Raw genomic sequence first — 19064 nt, 5'->3', positions numbered from 1 at the left:
ACGCAGCGTACAGAACACACCGTCAGCCTCATAGCATTACCACCAAAGTCGTGTTTAAAGGTTCATCTGGTATTCAGTGTAAGAAAGGAGCTAAGTAGATGACTTAGGCAGATAGTGATTATGGACTGTAAAAAGCACTCTGATTGGCTTAGGATATAGCCAATGAGTCACAGTGAATCAGCAGCATTAGGGGAGTAGAGTTAGGTTAAGTATCATCATTTGGCGAAAATATGACCCATAACATACCTGAACGAGTCAATCCATAAAGGCAGAGCTGGCCGGTAGCTCTGAACAGCAGGATCGACCTTTGGGCTTTAGAGATATCTATGGGAAGCAGCATAGAAGCTGCTGTGTAAAAATAGGAAACCATGTATTTAGTATCAGGTCTGGGCCCGGGCTTGTTTCCTGGCTGTCTCTCCGTCTTGGTTTTTCTTTGCGTTCTTTCAGTCACACCCTTCGGTTATTACTGGTGCCTTCTAACGATCGGTTGTCTTTCTTGCACGTTGTGATTTTCGGATCGGCTTCTGCTCCTGGCTTTCCTCCAGTATCCTCGGTGCGTGTTCGGCCTCTTTCCCTGCTGCTCTGGTGCGTTGGCTGGTGCCTCTTAGTACTTCTGGGGTCATGGTTGGTAGTCCCTGGTAAACGGTGGCTTGATGTTTTGGACGTTGTTGTGCGCATTTCAGTGCTTTGATTTATTTTATTTGGTCATTTTGCATCCTTCTCATGGCCTCTTACAATTCAATGCTTTCAACCAATGGTTTGGTGCTCAGAAGGCCATTAGAGAGGGTAACCAGTTGGAAAGTGTCGCCTTCTCCTGCAGTGTCTTCCTCTAGGCTATCATCATCTGACTCAGAGTGTTCCGGCCTTGTTGTCTTTGTAAGATTGCTTCTTCTTCTTCTTCTATCGGGCGTGGGCAGTGTTTGGTATTGTCGGCCCTGAGGGATCGGGATTGCTCGCTCCATGCGGATGTGGATCCTCACTGAAATGGGTCAGGTCCTTCTCATTCGATAAAGTGTGGTTGGAGCAGGTGTTGGGTATGGCTGAGTATCTGGTTGACTGTTATGCATGCTTAGTTGGCCAATCGCTATCTCCTTACCGGGTTTTTCTGGGAACCCACGGGTTATCTGGCTGACTGGTCTGTCCCGCCAAGTTATGTGTACAATTCTAATCGAGGTGTACTTTCGAAGTCCGAAATGGTCCCAAATAGACCACAGATCCAAGATGCAATGTTCACTCCTTTATTGGCTGGCTTTCGCAGGACACCAATTCAACCAGCCCCATCCTGCTACATGATTGACTCTCTTCCATTCTCGCTCTCTTCCTCTCTCTTAATTAATCTGTAACAGCAGTATAGCAAAACACGTGGACAAGGGCGTCCCTTAAAGAGGCCTTTCAAACGTTACCTGTTCTCTAGGTCAGTGGTTCTCAACTGATCTGGCCTTGGGACCCACATTTTTCATGGTCATTATGTCGCGACCCATTTTTATTAAAACCAAGCAAATTTATTTCTCTAAAACACTATCACACATACACAATGTCATCATGTTTTTTTACTTAAAAACAAAACCTTTTTCATCCCTGCATACAGAGCTCTCTAGCAATGAGAAACTGGTCAATCAATACTGCGTGCTGTTGATTTAGGTGAATATGAAAAAGATGAACATCATAACTGATCACACAAATATAATCTTCAAGTAGGCTTTGTAAACGGATTGTTTTTACTCAACAAGCATTCAGTGAAGCTTATGAGATAGTTGGGGATGTGCTTTTTTCCTGATAAGAGTTTCAAAGTCTGGGGTGATGTTTGACAGAGTTACTCTCAGGTCATGTCCAGCGTCCAACCTGTTCCTCTGCTTGGACTTGAGCTGGACCAAAGTTGGGAAGCCACTTTCGCAGAGATAGGTAGTGCTGAACTTAGTAATTGAAGTGATATATAGGCCGACACATAGGAATCATATGTCAAAACGGGCTACATTTGGCTGAATTATAAAAGGTATAAGTGGTCATTTGAAGAGCTGTTTGGGAGCCGAAAGAGCCGGCTCTTGTTGGTGAGCTGATCCAAATTATCCGGCTCACTAAAAATAACCTAAAATCTCATCTCTTATCAGATGGCCTAATCACTGGAACTATTTTTAGCTATTTTATTTTTTCTCCTACACTCCGCGACCCATTCAAAATGAGTCTGCGACCCACTTTTGGGTCGCGACCCACCAGTTGAGAAACGCTGCTCTAGGTTATACAGTACAGGTGCTAGCCCGTGTCTCTTATTGGGTTACCGGTATTTGAAGAAGCCAATCCCAAACTTACATTTACATTTACATTTAGGGCATTTAGCAGACGCTTTTATCCAAAGCGACTTACAATAAGTGCATTTGTTACAATAAGTACATTTGTCATAAGAAGTGAAACAATATATCGCTGTCGGTACAGTAAAGATGTTCATAGAACCAAGTGCAAGTATTACAATCACTAGGCTAACCCATTCCCCGTGTAAAGCAATGATAGCAGCTACTGTAGATGCTACACAATTAAGTACCTTGAATAAGTGCAATGTACAAGTGCCAGGACGTACAACATTCAATGGTGGCTGTGCATTGGTTTCTATGCAGAGTCGAGGTGAACTCTGAACAGGTGAGTTTTGAGTCTTTTGCGGAAGCTGGTGAGCAACTCTGCGATCCTGACATCGGTAGGGAGCTCGTTCCACCACTGAGGTCCCAAAACAGAGAAAAGTTGTGACTTCGCTGATCGACCTTTGCTTGCTCTTAGCGATGGCGGTACCAGACGTCCAGCTGAGGTAGTTGAGCGGAGGGATCGAACTGGGGTGTGTGGCTTTACTAATGCTTGGAGGTAGGCAGGGGCAGTTCCATCGACTGCCTTGTATGCCAGTACCATCATCTTGAATCTGATGCGAGCTATTACAGGGAGCCAGTGGAGGTCTCGGAAGAGGGGGGTTGCATGTGAGAACTTTGGTAGGTTGAACACGAGGCGCGCTGCCGCATTCTGGATGCGCTGCAAGGGTTTAATCGCAGAGGCAGGGAGTCCAGCCAGGAGCGAGTTGCAGTAGTCGAGGCGGGAGATGACCAGTGATTGGACTAGAAGCTGAGCTGCTTCCCTTGGGAGGAAGGGCCGGATCCTGCGGATGTTGTAAAGTGCAAATCTGCAGGATCGGGCCACCGCAGTGATGTTTGCGGTGCAGCATAACTGATTGTCCAACACTACACCAAGGTTTTTGGCAGTTGCCTCTCCCCTCTCTAAAGACCCATTCACTATGTGGTAGAAAATAACCGCATTCTATCACTTCAACTAACTAAGAGAGAGCAAAAGAAATCGAGGGGTCTGGAGCAAGTATGGCAAAAAGACTTTATCGTTACAAAGACAACAACAAAGCTGAGTAGTTTGCAAAGCACTGCCGGTTAACAGATCCCGGCCTCTTTTTTATCCTCACGTACAAAGTTGTTTCTTGTTTGAGGTGTCCGCCCACGGCCACCCATGGCCGATCAGTCATAAATTTCTTTAAGCGAGTCACACTAATCTAAAACACCAGGCTGACGTCAGCACGCATTGACCCCATAGCCTCTGACGATGTGCCAAGTCCTAGATAAGAGTCCAGAGATGTTTTTAGATGCTTTCTACCATTAGATATATAGGCCTAATAATAATCATGGTTTACCTTAGAATATAATCGTTAATTTCTTCCATAACACATGCAGACTTATCCTGCAAAGTCCCGGAAGATTTCCTGCACGGAGTCGTGTGATTTTACTGGATAGCATTGTGCTAAATACTACTGGATGCACTGAATAGTAGTACATATTATTACTGAATAGTACTGAATATTAATAGATATTATTACTGGGTTGTACTGTTATAGTACTGGGTAATATAGTACTGAAAATAATTGGGTAGTATTTTACTGAATAGTCCACGGTAGTACTGAATAGTACTGGGTTGTACTGTTATAGTACTAGGTAATATTTGACTGGGTAGTATGTACTGAATATAACTGGGTGGTACGGTGATACTACTGGGTAATATTGTAATGTAGTACTTGGTAGCATTGGACTGAACAGCGCTGGGTAGCATTGGACTGAACAGTGCTGGGTAGCATTGGACTGATGAGTGCATGTGTTAGCAGGATGCTAACTGGGAGCTAGCGCCGTGCGAGGAGCGGCTGCCTGCGGTGTGTCGGAAGAAGGGCCAGACTGACCCCGATGACCTCAGCAGCCCGGGCCCCAAGGACTGTCCTGAGGTAGGAGCCGCGCACACACGCAGAGACAAGGCCGGGATTTAGGGCCGCTCACGCACTGGCTGGTGTTACCGTCCACCCTGACTCACACTGCCCGCACTTGACTCATCGGCCGAGAGACAACCCTGTGCAGAGAGAGGGAGAGGGAGGGAGGGAGGGAGAGAGAGAGAGAGAGAGAGAGAGAGAGAGAGAGAGAGAGAGAGAGAGGGGGGGGGAGAGAGAGAGAGAGAGAGAGAGGGAGAGAGAGAGAGAGAGAGAGAGAGAGAGAGAGAGAGAGAGGGAGAGAGGGAGAGAGAGAGAGAGAGAGAGAGAGAGAGAGAGAGAGGGAGGGAGGGAGAGAACTGACCTTAAAGGGAAAATACCAGCGGCAGACCCAGTGCATCATGGGATCTGTGGTGTTTTTCTGTGGTTTATTTTTTAAACCACTTTGTATGTCTTGCAGCTTGTCTGTTTTTTATCAGTTATTTTTATGTTTGGGGTTAAACGGGCACGCTATTGAAACACAGCGTGGTCTGAGGAATGTTTGTTGAACACATTAGCTAGCTAGCTAGGTAGCTAGCGAGCCTGTAAGTATCTTACACGCTGGGCTGTGTGCTTACATGCTAGCTAGTGTGTACGTGTGATACACGCTACACTGGGAGCTAACGTTGTAGCTCTCCTCTAAGTGCTCTACACACTACGTTGGCTGCATTCCTGCTCCACAGCAGTCCTGGCTTGGAGGAACGACGCACATTCTCTGGAGGAGGGGGTGAATGGACTCCACCTGTAATAACATACCAGGACCCAGAACAACCCCCCCCTGCACACACACACACACACACACACACACACACACACACACACACACACACACACACACACACACACACACACACACACACACATACACACATACACACACACACTCTCACTCTTTCTCTCACACACACACACTCTCACATAGACACACACACACACACACACGCACACACACACGCACACACACACACACACACACACACACACACACACACACACACACACACACACACACACACACACACACTCTCTCTCACATAGACACACACACACACACACACACACACACACACACACACACACACACACACACACACACACACACACACACACATTTACACCCCCATACTAGTTTAACTGCTGGGAATGGTTAGACATCAATGACTTGACTACCCAAGAAACAGAAACGTGTGTGTGTGTGTGTGTTTGTGTGTATGTGAGATTGAATTTGTGTTTCCCGATGCGTATTTGACTCCTAAAGAACACATTATCTACACATGATAACACAATTCTCCACAGGAACCTGGCCCAGGGTGAACTCTGACCCCTGAACTCCTTCTGCGCCTCTGTTTTTTTTCAATAGGGTTGGAGTCGCCATGGTAACGCCTGCTACCTGGTGGTCACTGAGCACCTGCAGAACTTCCAACATGCCTCGAATGGTTATTACTGCATGGAAGACCTGCTCACCATAGAAAACAGGTTGGGTGAAGGTTCACTATATATCATTATAGGGTTAGGGTCACTATTTGATATCCATCTTATATGATTCCACGATCAGTCAACAATAGGTCAGTCCTGCAGAATCAGATTAGTCTATGTTATTGTTTTGATCTGAATTGATTCTGTTTTACTCTCAGTTTAACCAAGGCCTCCTCTACCCTTTACTGCCTAATCCATTGTGTTATATTCTTCTCTTTTCAACTATTGTCCTCTTCTTTCATATCCTTTCTCCTGCTCTCCTCCTCTCCTCTCCTCTCCTCCTCTCCCTCCTCTCCTCCTCTCCTCTCCTCCTCTCCCTCCTCTCCTCTCCCCTCCCCCTCTCCTCCTCCTCTCCCTCCTCTCCTCTCTTGCTCTCCTCTCCTCCCCTCTCCTCCCCTCTCCTCCTCTCCTCCTCTCCTCCTCCTCTCCTCCTCTCCCTCCTCTCCTCCTCCTCTCCTCCTCTCCTCTCCTCCTCTCCATCCTCTCCTCCTCTCCTCTCCTCTCCTCTGCTCTCCTCTCCTCTCCTCCTCTCCCTCCCCTCTCCTCCTCCTCTCCCCTCCTCTCCTCTCCCCTCCTCTCCTCTCCTCTCCTCCTTCCCTCCTCTCCTCTCCCTCCGCTCCTCTCCTCCCCTCTCCTCCTCCTCTCCTCCTCCCCCTCCTCTCCTCCCCTCTCCTCTCCTCTCCTCTCCTCCTCCCCTCTCCTCCTCCCCTCTCCTCCCCTCTCCTCTCCCCTCCTCTCCTCTCCTCTCCTCTCCCTCCTTCTCTCCTCCTCCCCTCCTCTCCTCTCCCTCCTCTCCTCTCCTCCCCTCTCCTCTCCTCCCCTCTCCTCCTCCTCTCCTCCTCCCTCCCTCCTCTCCTCCCCTCTCCTCTCCTCCCCTCCTCTCCTCCTCCTCCCCTCTCCCTCCTCTTCTCCCTCCTCCTCTCCTCCCCTCTCCTCTCCTCCTCCCCTCTCCTCCTCCCCTCTCCTCCTCCCTTCCCCCCTCTCCTCTCCTCCTCCCCTCTCCTCCTCCTCTCCTCCTCCCCTCTCCTCCTACCCTCCCCCCCTCCTCTCCTCCTCCCCTCCTCCTCCTCTCCTCCTCCCCTCCTCCTCTCCTCCTCCCTCCTCTCCTCCTCCTCCCCTCTCCCCTCCTCTCCACCTCCCCTCTCCTCCCCTCTCCTCCTCCCCTCTCCTCTCCTCTCCTCCTCCCCTCTCCTCCCCTCTCCTCCTCCCCTCTCCTCCCCTCTCCCCCTCCCCTCTCCTCCTCCCCTGTCCTCCCCTCTCCTCCCCTCTCTCCCCTCCCCTCCCCTCTCCCCCTCCCCTCCCCTCACCTCCTCCCCTCCCCTCCCCTCTCCTCCTCCTCTCCCCCTCCCCTCTCCTCCCCTCTCCTCCCCTCTCCTCCTCCTCTCCCCCTCCCCTCGGTATAGGTTCGAGCAGGCCTTCGTCAACAGCCTGCTGAGCGAGGTGGGCGCCAACAGCAGCAGGGACTACTGGGTGGCCCTGACGGACTCTGACAAGAGCGGCGAGTTCCACTGGACCCTCAGCAACGAGACCAAGTGGCCGCTCACCTACAGCAACTGGAACAAACACCAGCCAGGTGAGGGGACCAGGGGCCCATAGGGGTGACCAGGGGGCCCCAAGGGGAGACCAGGGGACCGAGGGGTGACCAGTGACCAGGGGCCCCGAGGGGTGACCAGGGGCCCAGAGGGGTAACCAGGGGCCCAGAAGGGTGACCAGGGGCCCCGAGGGGCAACCAGTGACCAGGGGGCCAGAGGGGTGACCAGTGACCAGGGGCCCCGAGGGGTGACCAGGGGCCCAGAGGGGTGACCAGGGGCCCAGAGGGGTGACCAGGGGCCCAGAGGGGTGACCAGTGACCAGGGGCCCTGAGGGGCAACCAGTGACCAGGGGGCCAGAGGGATGACCAGTGACCAGGGGCCCCGAGGGATGACCAGGGGGCCAGAGGGGTGACCAGTGACCAGGGGCCCAGAGGGGTGACCAGTGACCAGGGGCCCCGAGGGGTGACCAGGGGCCCAGAGGGGTGACCAGGGGCCCAGAGGGGTGACCAGTGACCAGGGGGCCAGAGGGGTGACCAGTGACCAGGGGCCCTGAGGGGCAACCAGTGACCAGGGGGCCAGAGGGATGACCAGTGACCAGGGGCCCCGAGGGGTGACCAGTGACCAGGGGCCCCAAGGAATGACCAGTGACCAGGGGCCCCGAGGGGTGACCAGGGGCTCAGAGGGGTGACCAGTGACCAGGGGCCCCGAGGGGTGACCAGTGACCAGGGGCACCGAGGGATGACCAGGGGGCCAGAGGGCCAGAGGGGTGACCAGTGACCAGGGGCCCCGAGGGATGACCAGGGGGTCAGAGGGATGACCAGTGACCAGGGGCCCCGAGGGGTGACCAGGGGCCCAGAGGGGTGACCAGTGACCAGGGGCTCAGAGGGGTGACCAGTGACCAGGGGCCCCGAGGGGTGACCAGGGGCCCAGAGGGGTGACCAGTGACCAGGGTGCCAGAGGGGTGACCAGGGGGCCAAAGGGGAGACCAGGGGGCCCGAGGAGAGACCAGGGGGCCAAAGGGGAGACCAGGGGGCCCGAGGAGAGACCAGTGACCAGGGGGCCCGAGGAGAGACCAGGGGGCCCGAGGGGTGACCACTAACCAGGGGGCCCGCGGAGAGACCAGGGGGAGTTAGAGCGGGTTGGCTGGTAACCGGAGGGTCGCTAGTTCGATCCCCGGCTCCTCCTAGCTGCGTGTCGGGGTGTCCCCGAGCGAGACGCCTCAGCCTAACCGCTCAGGATGAGCTGGCTGTCGCCTTGTGTTGTTGACACCGCCGGGTGTGCCAATGTGTGCGTGAACGGGTGAATGTGAGGCAATATTGTAAAGCGCTTTGAGTGGCCCCCCGGTTAGAAAAACGCTGCATAAATCCAGTCCATTTACCAGTCCATTTACTAAGACGCTCAGCTCTGGTCCCTGCTGCAGACGAAACGCGATCCACCTTCTCCTACTTCAGGGGAGCTCTGTGTGTCGATAGAGGGTAGGAGTGTGCAGAATAAAAGCATACAAAATGGAGTAGCTACAACGGAAAGTTGTAGAGCTGCACAGCACAGTCAAAAAAAACAGCAGCTGGACGGGGTGCAGAGTAGGAATCCGGAAACTATACGTAGCACTTTTTTACTTTTGTTTTTTATTTGTAGCAGGACAGACGGTTAAAGTAGATTCTAATATGAATTCATACTTTTTATTTTCTACTTTACGTATTATTTTTTTTCTTGCCTCTCACTCCATCTTGCTTCTTACAAGCTCTCTCTTTGTGTTTGTGTGTTTGTCCCCTCGTTGTCATGCCAACACCGCTCCGTGGCCCCCAGTCAGTGCAGGGGGTTGTGTGGTGATGTCCGGCGGTGCGTCCCTGGGTCAATGGGAGGTGAAGGACTGCGTTACCCACAAGGCCTTGTCCGTGTGCAAGCACAGAATTCCCGGTGGCAGTGCCGGCGTGCTGCCCAGCATCCACAACTACTACCACTACCACGTCAACAGCACCGCCCCCTGCCCGCCAGGCTGGGAATCGCAGCTGGGGTTCTGGCATTGCTTCAAGGTGGGTGGTGGGTCTGGGTTCTGTCCTCAGCCCTGGTGGGACAGAGGATGGAATAGTTTAAGTAGCATCTGGAAAGAAGTGTCACCTTATGCAAGGGCGTAGGAACCGGGGGGGACGGAGGGGACGTGTCCCCTCCAATATTGGAGACAGGCGCATTTGTCCCACCTAAAAATTATACCGGGGGGAGAAAAATACTTTATTTTATTTTGAAAGCGCAACACAGCGTCATGTCACCGCTTCTTATTCTAAAAAAATGGATGATTGAGCGTGCAATTAAAGAATTGATTTGATATTTATCAGTTCATTACTGCCATTCAAAATGTGTTTTCCTTTACATTTACAAATGTATCTTTTTAGTAGAATAAAATGTATGTGTGAATTTTTTCAGTATAGTTAATTTATGACATATTTCTGTTCAAACCATTAACGGATCTGTCAGGTTTCCGACATGTGTCCCCCCCAATGTTAAACTCATTCCTACTCCCCTGACCTTATGTCTTAACCCTTAGTATTTTGCTGTTAAGATTTGCCGGTTAATGTTAATGTTTGCATAATTCGTGTTTAATGTGTGTTTTATTGGTGTTTAATGTGTCCGAAGGGGTATTTACTGTGTTCAACCTGTATTTATCCACCAGTGGGTTTATTGAGGATTAGATGGTTGATGTGTAATGTGTATTTCACGATTGTTCTTTTAACCAGTGTGTCTTGTCTGTGTGTGTTTGCGTGTGCGTGTGTGTGTACGTGTGCGTGCCTGTGTGTTGTGTTATAAAGGTGTTCCATGATGAGAAGGTGCTGATGAAGCGCTCGTGGGTGGAGGCAGACTTCTTCTGCCAGGCCCTCGGAGCGGAGCTGGCTGCCTTCCATCACTATGAGGAGCAGGTGTTTGTCAAGAGACTGCTCAGCACCATGTTCGAAGGGTTGGTACAGCCGCCCACGCTCCTACCAAACTGGGGTATTATGGGGGATGGAAAGCTAGGGCGGTACATTTACGTTTACGCTAAGGGCATTCAGCAGACGCTTTTATCAAAAGCGACTTTCAATAAATACATTTGTCAGAAGAGGGAGGGATACTATATCACGGTCGGTACAGTTAGGATGTTCATAGAAGCAAGTGCCAAGCACTAACAGTTGCCAGGCGTGATACGTTCGCATACTGACAGGAGGATGGAGCATCGCAGACGACGTTAGATATGAGTACTTATGCCGACGTTTTTAGAATGCCAGCAGACTTTTGTCGTCCTTTTTTGAACGCCACCAACGACTTATTTGACATGGCGTAAACTAGTTTGTAGCCAAATAAATCTTCAGTACGTAGACTAGACGCGCTCCTGAAGTTGAACAGGTTCCAAAGTTGAGGAAACCGGGAAATCTTTCAAAATTTCATATAAACCTTTTTCAGAGGAAGGACTTCATCTCAAACCCTGTGCACGCAGGATTGTGATTTGACAGCTGGGGTGTTAGTTTCCGTGGTTACTTGCTCTCTCTGTTTCCATCTTCAGAACAGAGGGCCGCTGGTTCTGGGTGGGCTTGAATAAGAGAGACCCTTATTCGGACGGGTCCTGGTCGTGGTCTGATAACAGCCCTGTGAGTAGACACCCCTGTACACACACCTCTGCGGAGACACGACTGTACACACACCTGTTCTTACACCTATGTACAGATGTACAGATGTAAGAACATTTTCACACAGCTGTACACACACACACACGCACACACACACGCACGCACGCACACACACACACACACACACACACACACACACACACACACAACTGCAATACCTGCAAACACACCTGTTCTCCCCCATATACCGTACTTGTACACACCTGTTCATACAAACCCTTGCACACACACCTGAAGTCACCCCTATACCGTAACTTTACACACAAATCCTTGTAGACACACCTGTACCGACCGCCTGTACCCCTACCTGTTCATACACATACCTGAAGCAAACCTGTTCATACACCTGTGCACTTACCCGCTAATACACGCCCACAAATGCACTTTTACCCACACACTTGCACACAAACCTGTTTGTATATTTGCATACCATGTATACCAACATAGACCTGTTTATCCAAAAACCTGTACACACACCCGCATACACACTTCTGAGTACCAAGGTTTCTGCACAGGTTCATCAATAAATACCAACTAGCCGCTGTGTGTGTGTGTGTGTGTGTGTTTGTGTGTGTGTGTGTGTGTGTGTGTGTGTGTGTGTGTGTGTGTGTGTGTGTGTGTGTGTGTGTGTGTGTGTGTGTGTTCATGCCAGATTGTGACACAGTTCTTCGAAGACAAGAATGAGGAGGACGAGCAGCGCAGCTGTGCGGTCTACAGCCACCTGACCAACACCATGCTGCCACAGCCCTGTGACGCCCGGCACGAGTGGATCTGCGAGCTGCCCAGAGGTCAGCCCATCTTTCAGCGGCGTCGCTCAAGGCTGGCTTGCACTCGACTCAAAAGGCTCACAGCATCATCATAGTAGCGGTACCCAAACTGCGGGTCGGGACCCATCAGTGGGCCTCCGCAGGGGACCAAGCGAGTCACGGGATGGCCCCAATATAACGTGAAACACAAGGGTTAGGTGTCTTGCTCAGGGACACTTTGACTGTCAGCCAGGGATCGAAACCAGCAACCTTCCGGGAGCCTGATTACCTGCCCTATCCCCCTGAGGGCCGAGACAGCGCAACATCTTGAGAGGCTCGGATCCATCCTGGGATCGATTCCTTTGGCAGTTCCCACCTAGCGACCGTCACTCACGGGATTGATTGTAGATCTACCTCTGATCTGGGCTTTTATTTTCCAGCAGGTCTAGGCTTTGCTCCCATTAACAGATCGTTATGCTTGTCTTGATGGATCTCTGTCTGTTCGCAGGCCAGGAGCTGAAAAAGCCGTATTGGTACACTGAACGTAAGTTACAGCGCACTTCTACTGTCCATGGTCTTAAAGGATGCCACCAGTCAGGGTTATCAAACCATTGTAACCGTCTCCCCTGGCTTCACTCAAACATGCGTTAAAAATATAGTTTTCAAAATGGCTTCCTTGTACTAATTCCGCTGAAGAGCCTTTAGCGTGAGAACGCCTGCCACGGATGTAAACCACGGCATCAAGCACTTCTGTGATGGTGACGAGACGTTTTGAGAAGAAATTGTAGTTATGACATGTGATGTGTTGTCCTGTCCTAGCCGACATACATTGTTTTTAAAAAAAGGAAAGCTCTTTATCGCCATTAAATAATCTTGACACATGCAATTGATGTTTTAGAGAGCGAGCCCTGGGTGTTCTACCACGGGGCAGAGTACCTTTTGGCAAGGCAGCTGTTTGACTGGGAGGCGGTGTCCCTGGCCTGCCAGATGATGGGGGCCCAGCTGCTTTCCATCCACTCCAAGGAGGAGCTGCGCTTCATCCAGCAGCGCATGGCCAAGGTCTGGGAGAGAGAGAGAGAGAGAGAGAGAGAGAGAGAGAGAGAGAGAGAGAGAGAGAGAGAGAGAGAGAGACAGGCCGGGGGAGAGGTTAAGAAGGTGGAGGACGGAGGAGGATTGGGCCTCTTGCTGGGTGAACCCCTGAAAGGGTTAGGCCCTCCTGAGTGGCCACAAGGAGCAGTAACTATCTAAATCTGATGCTTCTCTCTCTCTCTCTCTCTCTCTCTCTCTCTCTCTCTCTCTCTCTCTCTCTGTCTCTGTCTCTGTCTCTGTCCCTCTCGTTCTCTCTTTTTATGTCTCTCTCTTGTTTTCTCATTCTCTCTCATTCTCTCTTTCTATGTCTCCTCTCTCTCTCTCTCTCTCTCTCTCTCTCTCGCTCTCTCTCTCTTTCCGCAGCTCTCTGTGGGTGCTACTGATTGGTGGATAGGGCTGTCCATCAACCTGCCCACGGAGGAAGTCAGGTCTGTGTGTCTGACAGTTTTGTGTGTGAATGAGTGTTGATTTTGTGTTTGTCTGTTTGTGTCCCTATCTGTGTGATATGTCGGTTGACTTGTGCGAACACAGAACTAGTGTAAGGTGCATACAGTAGTGCATACTAAATGTGAGTGTGTGTGTGTGTGTGTGTGTGTGTGTGTGTGTGTGTGTGTGTGTGTGTGTGTGTGTGTGTGTGTGTGTGTGTTGGCGGGTGTGTGTGTACAGTTGGAGTGATAAGACAGAACTGGATCTCCATAACTGGGCTGAGGTCGGGTCTTACGGAGGTCCTGTCAATCATAAGCTGTGTGTCAGCATGTCTTCAGCAACAGGTAACACACACTCAGTCACGCACGCACACACACACACACACACACACATACAAACACACCTACTCACATTTACTATCTAATGTTATTTTGTTATTCATACCAAAAATAGATACATTAAATATAAGGAGACTTCAAAATAATACAAAGAAAACAAAATAATTAGAATAGCTTCCGGGGGGGTCGCACAACCATGCTGTCATAATCAGGTCCGAAGTGTACAATTATCTCATATGTAAGTATAAGTGGTTGCATGTTGTCGTTTTACCCCCCCCCCCCCCCCCGATGTGACGCTGTATGAAGTACCCCTGCTGCGTTTCAGGGAAGTGGTCCGTGGGCAAGTGCAGCGGTCTCCATGGCTACGTGTGTAAGCGACGGACGGTGTCGGTGCTGGAGACCCACCGAGAGCCCCACTACATCGGCAGCTGTCCTGAGGACTGGATCTACTTTGGACACAAGGTGTGTGTGTGTGTCTGTGTGTGTGTGTGTGTGTGTGTGTGTGTGTGTTTTCATATTCACGTGTGTGTGGGTGTGCGTGTGCGTGTGCGTGTGTGTGCGTGACACAGCATGCATGCGCCCACGCAAACAATCCCCTTCCCTCAGCCCCAGGGCCTAACTGTCTGTTCAGGAGCACAGGCCACGCCCCCAGCAGGGGTCAGTTGGGGTCGGTGTATCGATGGGTAGAGTGTCCGGGGGCAGGTGGTCTGGTACACTGATCTGAGCCCATCTGAGACAGCCGTCCGTCGTGAGAAAACCTGCAGTTGACATCCGTTTTAGATCGCTTAGATTCCTTCTACTTTTAGAAAACCTTCTTGTAGAGGGAGTTCTAGAAAAGCGTTGTTTCATACATCAGACTAGTAACTGTGTTTTTATTGTGTGTGTTTGTGTCTGTTTATGTGTGTGTGTTCCAACCACGTGTGTGTGTGTGTGTGTGTGTGTTTTCATATGCGTGTGGGTGTGTTTTTCATATTCACATTTGTGTCTGTGTATGTGTTTTTGAGTGTGTGTGTTTTTCATATTCACCTGTGTGCGTGCGTGCGTGTGTGTGTGTGTGTGTGTGTGTGTGTGTGTGTGTGTGTGTGTGTTTGCGTGTGTACGTGTATGTGCATGTGTTTTCATATGCGTGTGGGTGTGTTTTTCATAGTCACATTTGTGTCTGTGTATGTGTTTATGAGTGTGTGTGTTTTTCATGTGCCTGATGTCAGTGCTTCCTGCTGCACCTCCCTGATGGACCAGAGGAGGGGAAGAGCTGGACCGACGCCAACTCCATCTGCTCCTCCTTCCAGGGCTCGCTGGTGGCCATCGAGGACCCCATACAGCAAGGTGACCTCCCCGCCCCCACCCTTCTGTCCAGTGAGGCACTATACCTCCACCAGCCCCACCACACTGTCAAGTGAAGCACTCTAGCTCCACCCCCAACCCCACCCTACTGTCCCAGTCAAGCACTCTAGCTCCACCCCCAACCCCACCCTACTGTCCCAGTCAAGCACTCTAGCTCCACCCCCAACCCCACCCTACTGTCCCAGTCAAGCACTCTACCTCCACCACCACCCAACCATACACTCAGTATAGCATTCTAACACCCCCACCACCATACACACTTTTTAAAAGCGAGCACAACTTTTGAATGCGCTTCTTCGCCCTCCGCACTACTATGACTAATCCTATTCCCCCCCCCACTGTGGTGTCCGTGGTTACGGCAGCATTCATCACCATGCTGCTGCAGGGCAGTGCCGTGGGCGTCTGGATTGGACAGAGGATCGACGACACCGATTGGTGGACCAACGGGAGGCCGGTGGGATACACCAACTGGTCCCCCAGAAACTCTCCTGCTGTGAGTACTTTATCTAATACTACACCAACTGGTCCCCCGGAAACCTTCCTGCTGTGAGTACTTTATCTAATACTACACCAACTGGTCCCCCAGAAACTCTCCTGCCGTGAGTACTTTATCTAATACTACACCAACTGGTCCCCCAGAAACTCTCCTGCTGTGAGTACTTTATCTAATACTACACCAACTGGTCCCCCAGAAACTCTCCTGCTGTGAGTACTTTATCTAATACTACACCAACTGGTCCCCCAGAAACTCTCCTGCTGTGAGTACTTTATCTAATACTACACCAACTGGTCCCCCAAAAAGCTCTCCCGCCATGAGTACTTTATATATATCATACGAATAATATCTAACACTACCTAATACTACACCAACTGGTCCCCCAAAAACTCTCTCATGCTGTGAGTACTTTATCTAATGCTACACCAACTGGTCCCCCGAAAAATCTCCTGCTGTGAGTACTTTATATTTATAATATATAATATATAACTATTAATATCTAATACTACACCAACCGGTTACCCAAACCCCCCCACCCCCTGCTGTATATAATACAGGTACAATATAATATACACTTATAACTAACACTGAGTCTCACTTCTGCGTAACCCTGGGTTTGCAAAGATCCACGTCTGTCCACAAGGAGGGAGCATAGTGCATCTTACATATGTACACGAACCAACGATCAAATCCGGAAACAGAATTCGCCATTAAAAGCATCATATTGGAAGATGTATTGTCTAAGCTCTGTACATGTGTCTGTGTGTCTCTCACATGTGTTTGTACATGTATCAACTTATCCTAGCTAGCTTTGTTGTAAGCGGTGAATGGGTTAACCTAGCAATTGTGTGCTATGGCTTAGCACTTGTTTATATGAACGTCCTTACTGTACCGACAGCTATAGATATATTGTTTCTCTTCCTTTGACAAATGTTCTTATTGTAAGTCGCTGAGGATAAAATCGTCTGCTGAGTCCCCTAAATATGTTATTGTAATGTGTGTGTGTGTGTGTGTGTGTGTGTGTGTGTGTGTCCCAGGCGGATGATTGGCTGAGTGCGGCGATGGCTGCAGGTGAGCCCCTGTGCACCGTGCTCTCAAACCACCACAACCTGCACCTGGCGGGGAAGTGGTACGACGACAAGTGCTCCGAGACAGGCTACGGCTACATCTGTCAGAAGCCCCAGGGTGAGCCGTCCGTCCGTCCTCCATCTTGAGCACGGGAACGCGTGAGGAGCTTTATAGGAGTCGGCTGGTTCGTTAGGACCCCAGGTTAATGGTTGACGTCGTCTATGTCCAGATGTATAAATCAGGCAGGATTTTTGTTCCAGCCCCCTCCCGTCCCGACGTAGACGCGTTCAGAAATTGGGCAGTTGAGAATCAATTGACATCAATTATTAAATTAAATAAAATAAATTAAATTAAATTCAACTGAACTCAACTGAACTCAACTGAACCCAACTTAACTCAACTCAACTCAACTCAACTCAACTCAACTCAACTCAACTCAACTCAGTGCATACAACCTGCCATGGCTAGGTAGCTTTCCCCTAAAGTGGCAACAAACAGAAAAAAAATCCAACTCTGTATGACTATACACAGTCTTACCGACTGTATGACTGTATTCGTCATCAGCCTCACCTACCCTGTCCATCTGGTTTACCACCTGCTTATATCTTAACAACGTTCTGCCTTTCACTCTACATGGTAAATGGAGAAAATGTAATCTGACGAAGCGGTCAATATTTCGTAAACATTCATTGCATTACACACAGCGAGTGTTTATTAGTACGTAAGTACGTGTAACTGGGTCTTTGTTTGATATCGGATCTTATCGGTGACCCTGAGCGAGTTCAATATTAAATAAGGGAGCAATGCAATCTGAAACCGACCAATCAGAGTGCGGCATGACAGCAGATCAATGTGTCGTTCATCTGAAGGATGAAGGCCTCACAAGTCTATTTTAGTCCACCTCTTCGTCATTTAAGGAAGCCAACCTGTAAATAAACACTCACCTCAAACCAGCCTCTCTGGAATCTGGTTGCTGCTACCAGCATTATAACACTTGGTCTTGTTTTGCAAAGGCTGTTTCAGTTCAGTTGGAACTTTTAATTTACTTTACTTGTCCTGTCTGTCTGTCTGTCTGTCTGTCTGTCTCTCTTGTCTGTCTGCAAAAGAACAAACAGGGTAATAAACACGACGATAATACACAACTGCATAATAGCCCCTCCCTCCCCCCCTCCCCACCCCTCTCTCTCCCTCAGACCCGTCCAAACCACCGACACACACGTACCACCACCCTGCCCCGGACAACGTGGACTACAAGAGCCGCAACTACAAGGTGTTGCCGGGCAACATGAGCTGGTACCAGGCCCAGCAGGCCTGCATGGACGTGGGCTCGGAGCTGGCCAGCATCACGGACGCCTACCACCAGGCCTTCCTCACCGTGCTGGTCAACCGGCTGGCCGCGCCCCACTGGATCGGCCTGTACAGCCAGGACGTACGTAGCCCCCGTGTCTGCTGAGCTGCCTGCAGTTAGTGTCCCTATACACAAGGGGGCAGTATACGTTTCCAAGCCCGAATGTAAATTAACAGTTGCAACCAACTGAAAAAACTCGCAGAAACCGAAACTGTGTTTTGGGCAGAGACAGACAGACAGAAACCAAAACTGCGATGTCTTGCCACAAACCCCCACAGGGATTGGCAATGCGAAAAGACATGTACGTTCTCTGAGCAATGTAGTTCTTCATGGATCTCCGGCGCGTAGGGGCAGGATGTAGTACGTGTGATTAGGGGCTATGGGCTAGGGTTAAGGGCTAGGGCTTAGGGTTAGGGCCTAGGGTTAGGGTTAGGATTAGGGGCTGGGGTCGAGTCAGAGCTAAGGTTATTGTATGAGGTTGGCTCGGATCTGGGCCCCACATCCTGTGTTGAAACGATGTGCATGAGACGTGCACGCTCCAAGCATATGCTCTCTCAGCAGGGCGCCGACATAATCAGCCCGCCCATGCACGGATGTCTCGCTCACAGGCTGAAGTGAGCTGAGGATGAAATGATGGAATTAATTTCCCCAGCAGGCCTCCTGCTGTCTGTTTGCCTTGTCTCCCATTCCTCTCTGCGCTGCTCTGTTGGTGCTTTTATTCTCATCCTGTACGTGTTAACTATCTTACTTCCTCTTCCCCTTTTTTCAGCCTAGCTTAGTTTAATTGGTTTAGTTCACCTCGGTTTAGCTTGGTAGTTTAGTAGTTTAGCTGTGCGCTGGTTTAGTGGAGTCAAATTCGGTTGTTTTTTTGTCGAGCGTTTATTTCAGTTGATCTTTCTTTAAGCTCGTCTTGTTTTATCGTTGCTTATTGTAGCCTAGCCTGACTTAGTTCAGCCTACTTCGTCTTAGCGGTGTATTCATCCTCATCCAGGCCATGACCACCACATCCACTCATGTCTCAACCCACCTCGCGACCGACTGTTGTGACCTCATTTCCCCCTCAGGACGGCCAGAACTACCATTGGTCGGACGGCAGCGACACGGTGTACGCCCACTGGGACGTCAGCGAGGACGAGGAGGACTTTGTGACGGGGGAGTGTGTGTACCTCGACGTGAGCGGGGGCTGGAGGCGGGCCGACTGCGAGAGGCCGCTACCGGGAGCGCTGTGCCACGTCCCCCCGCCAAGTCAGTGGGCCCCTCGCTTTCTGTTATTCGGTT

General features: G+C 50.5%; 1 protein-coding gene across 1 annotated transcript in view; it reads left to right on the top strand.

The window, feature by feature from the left end:
• The window catches only part of pla2r1 (phospholipase A2 receptor 1), a gene marked incomplete at its 5' end in the record, with an annotated part of 32578 nt that overhangs the window by 7593 nt on the left and 5921 nt on the right, over positions 1 to 19064 (top strand). The window contains 17 exons of the mRNA XM_079737193.1: positions 4136 to 4249; positions 5628 to 5743; positions 7147 to 7316; positions 9082 to 9308; positions 10080 to 10225; positions 10808 to 10892; positions 11584 to 11719; positions 12186 to 12221; positions 12576 to 12736; positions 13130 to 13194; positions 13433 to 13536; positions 13856 to 13992; positions 14739 to 14856; positions 15237 to 15367; positions 16408 to 16555; positions 17632 to 17867; positions 18851 to 19031. Coding sequence (XP_079593319.1) covers positions 4136 to 4249; positions 5628 to 5743; positions 7147 to 7316; positions 9082 to 9308; positions 10080 to 10225; positions 10808 to 10892; positions 11584 to 11719; positions 12186 to 12221; positions 12576 to 12736; positions 13130 to 13194; positions 13433 to 13536; positions 13856 to 13992; positions 14739 to 14856; positions 15237 to 15367; positions 16408 to 16555; positions 17632 to 17867; positions 18851 to 19031 — 2311 coding nt within the window. The remainder of the gene's footprint in view (positions 1 to 4135; positions 4250 to 5627; positions 5744 to 7146; positions 7317 to 9081; positions 9309 to 10079; positions 10226 to 10807; positions 10893 to 11583; positions 11720 to 12185; positions 12222 to 12575; positions 12737 to 13129; positions 13195 to 13432; positions 13537 to 13855; positions 13993 to 14738; positions 14857 to 15236; positions 15368 to 16407; positions 16556 to 17631; positions 17868 to 18850; positions 19032 to 19064) is intronic.

Source organism: Pollachius pollachius (genome assembly GCF_949987615.1).
Source record: "Pollachius pollachius genome assembly, chromosome: 5".
Lineage (NCBI taxonomy): Eukaryota > Metazoa > Chordata > Actinopteri > Gadiformes > Gadidae > Pollachius > Pollachius pollachius.
This window is presented reverse-complemented; position numbering and strand designations above follow the sequence as displayed.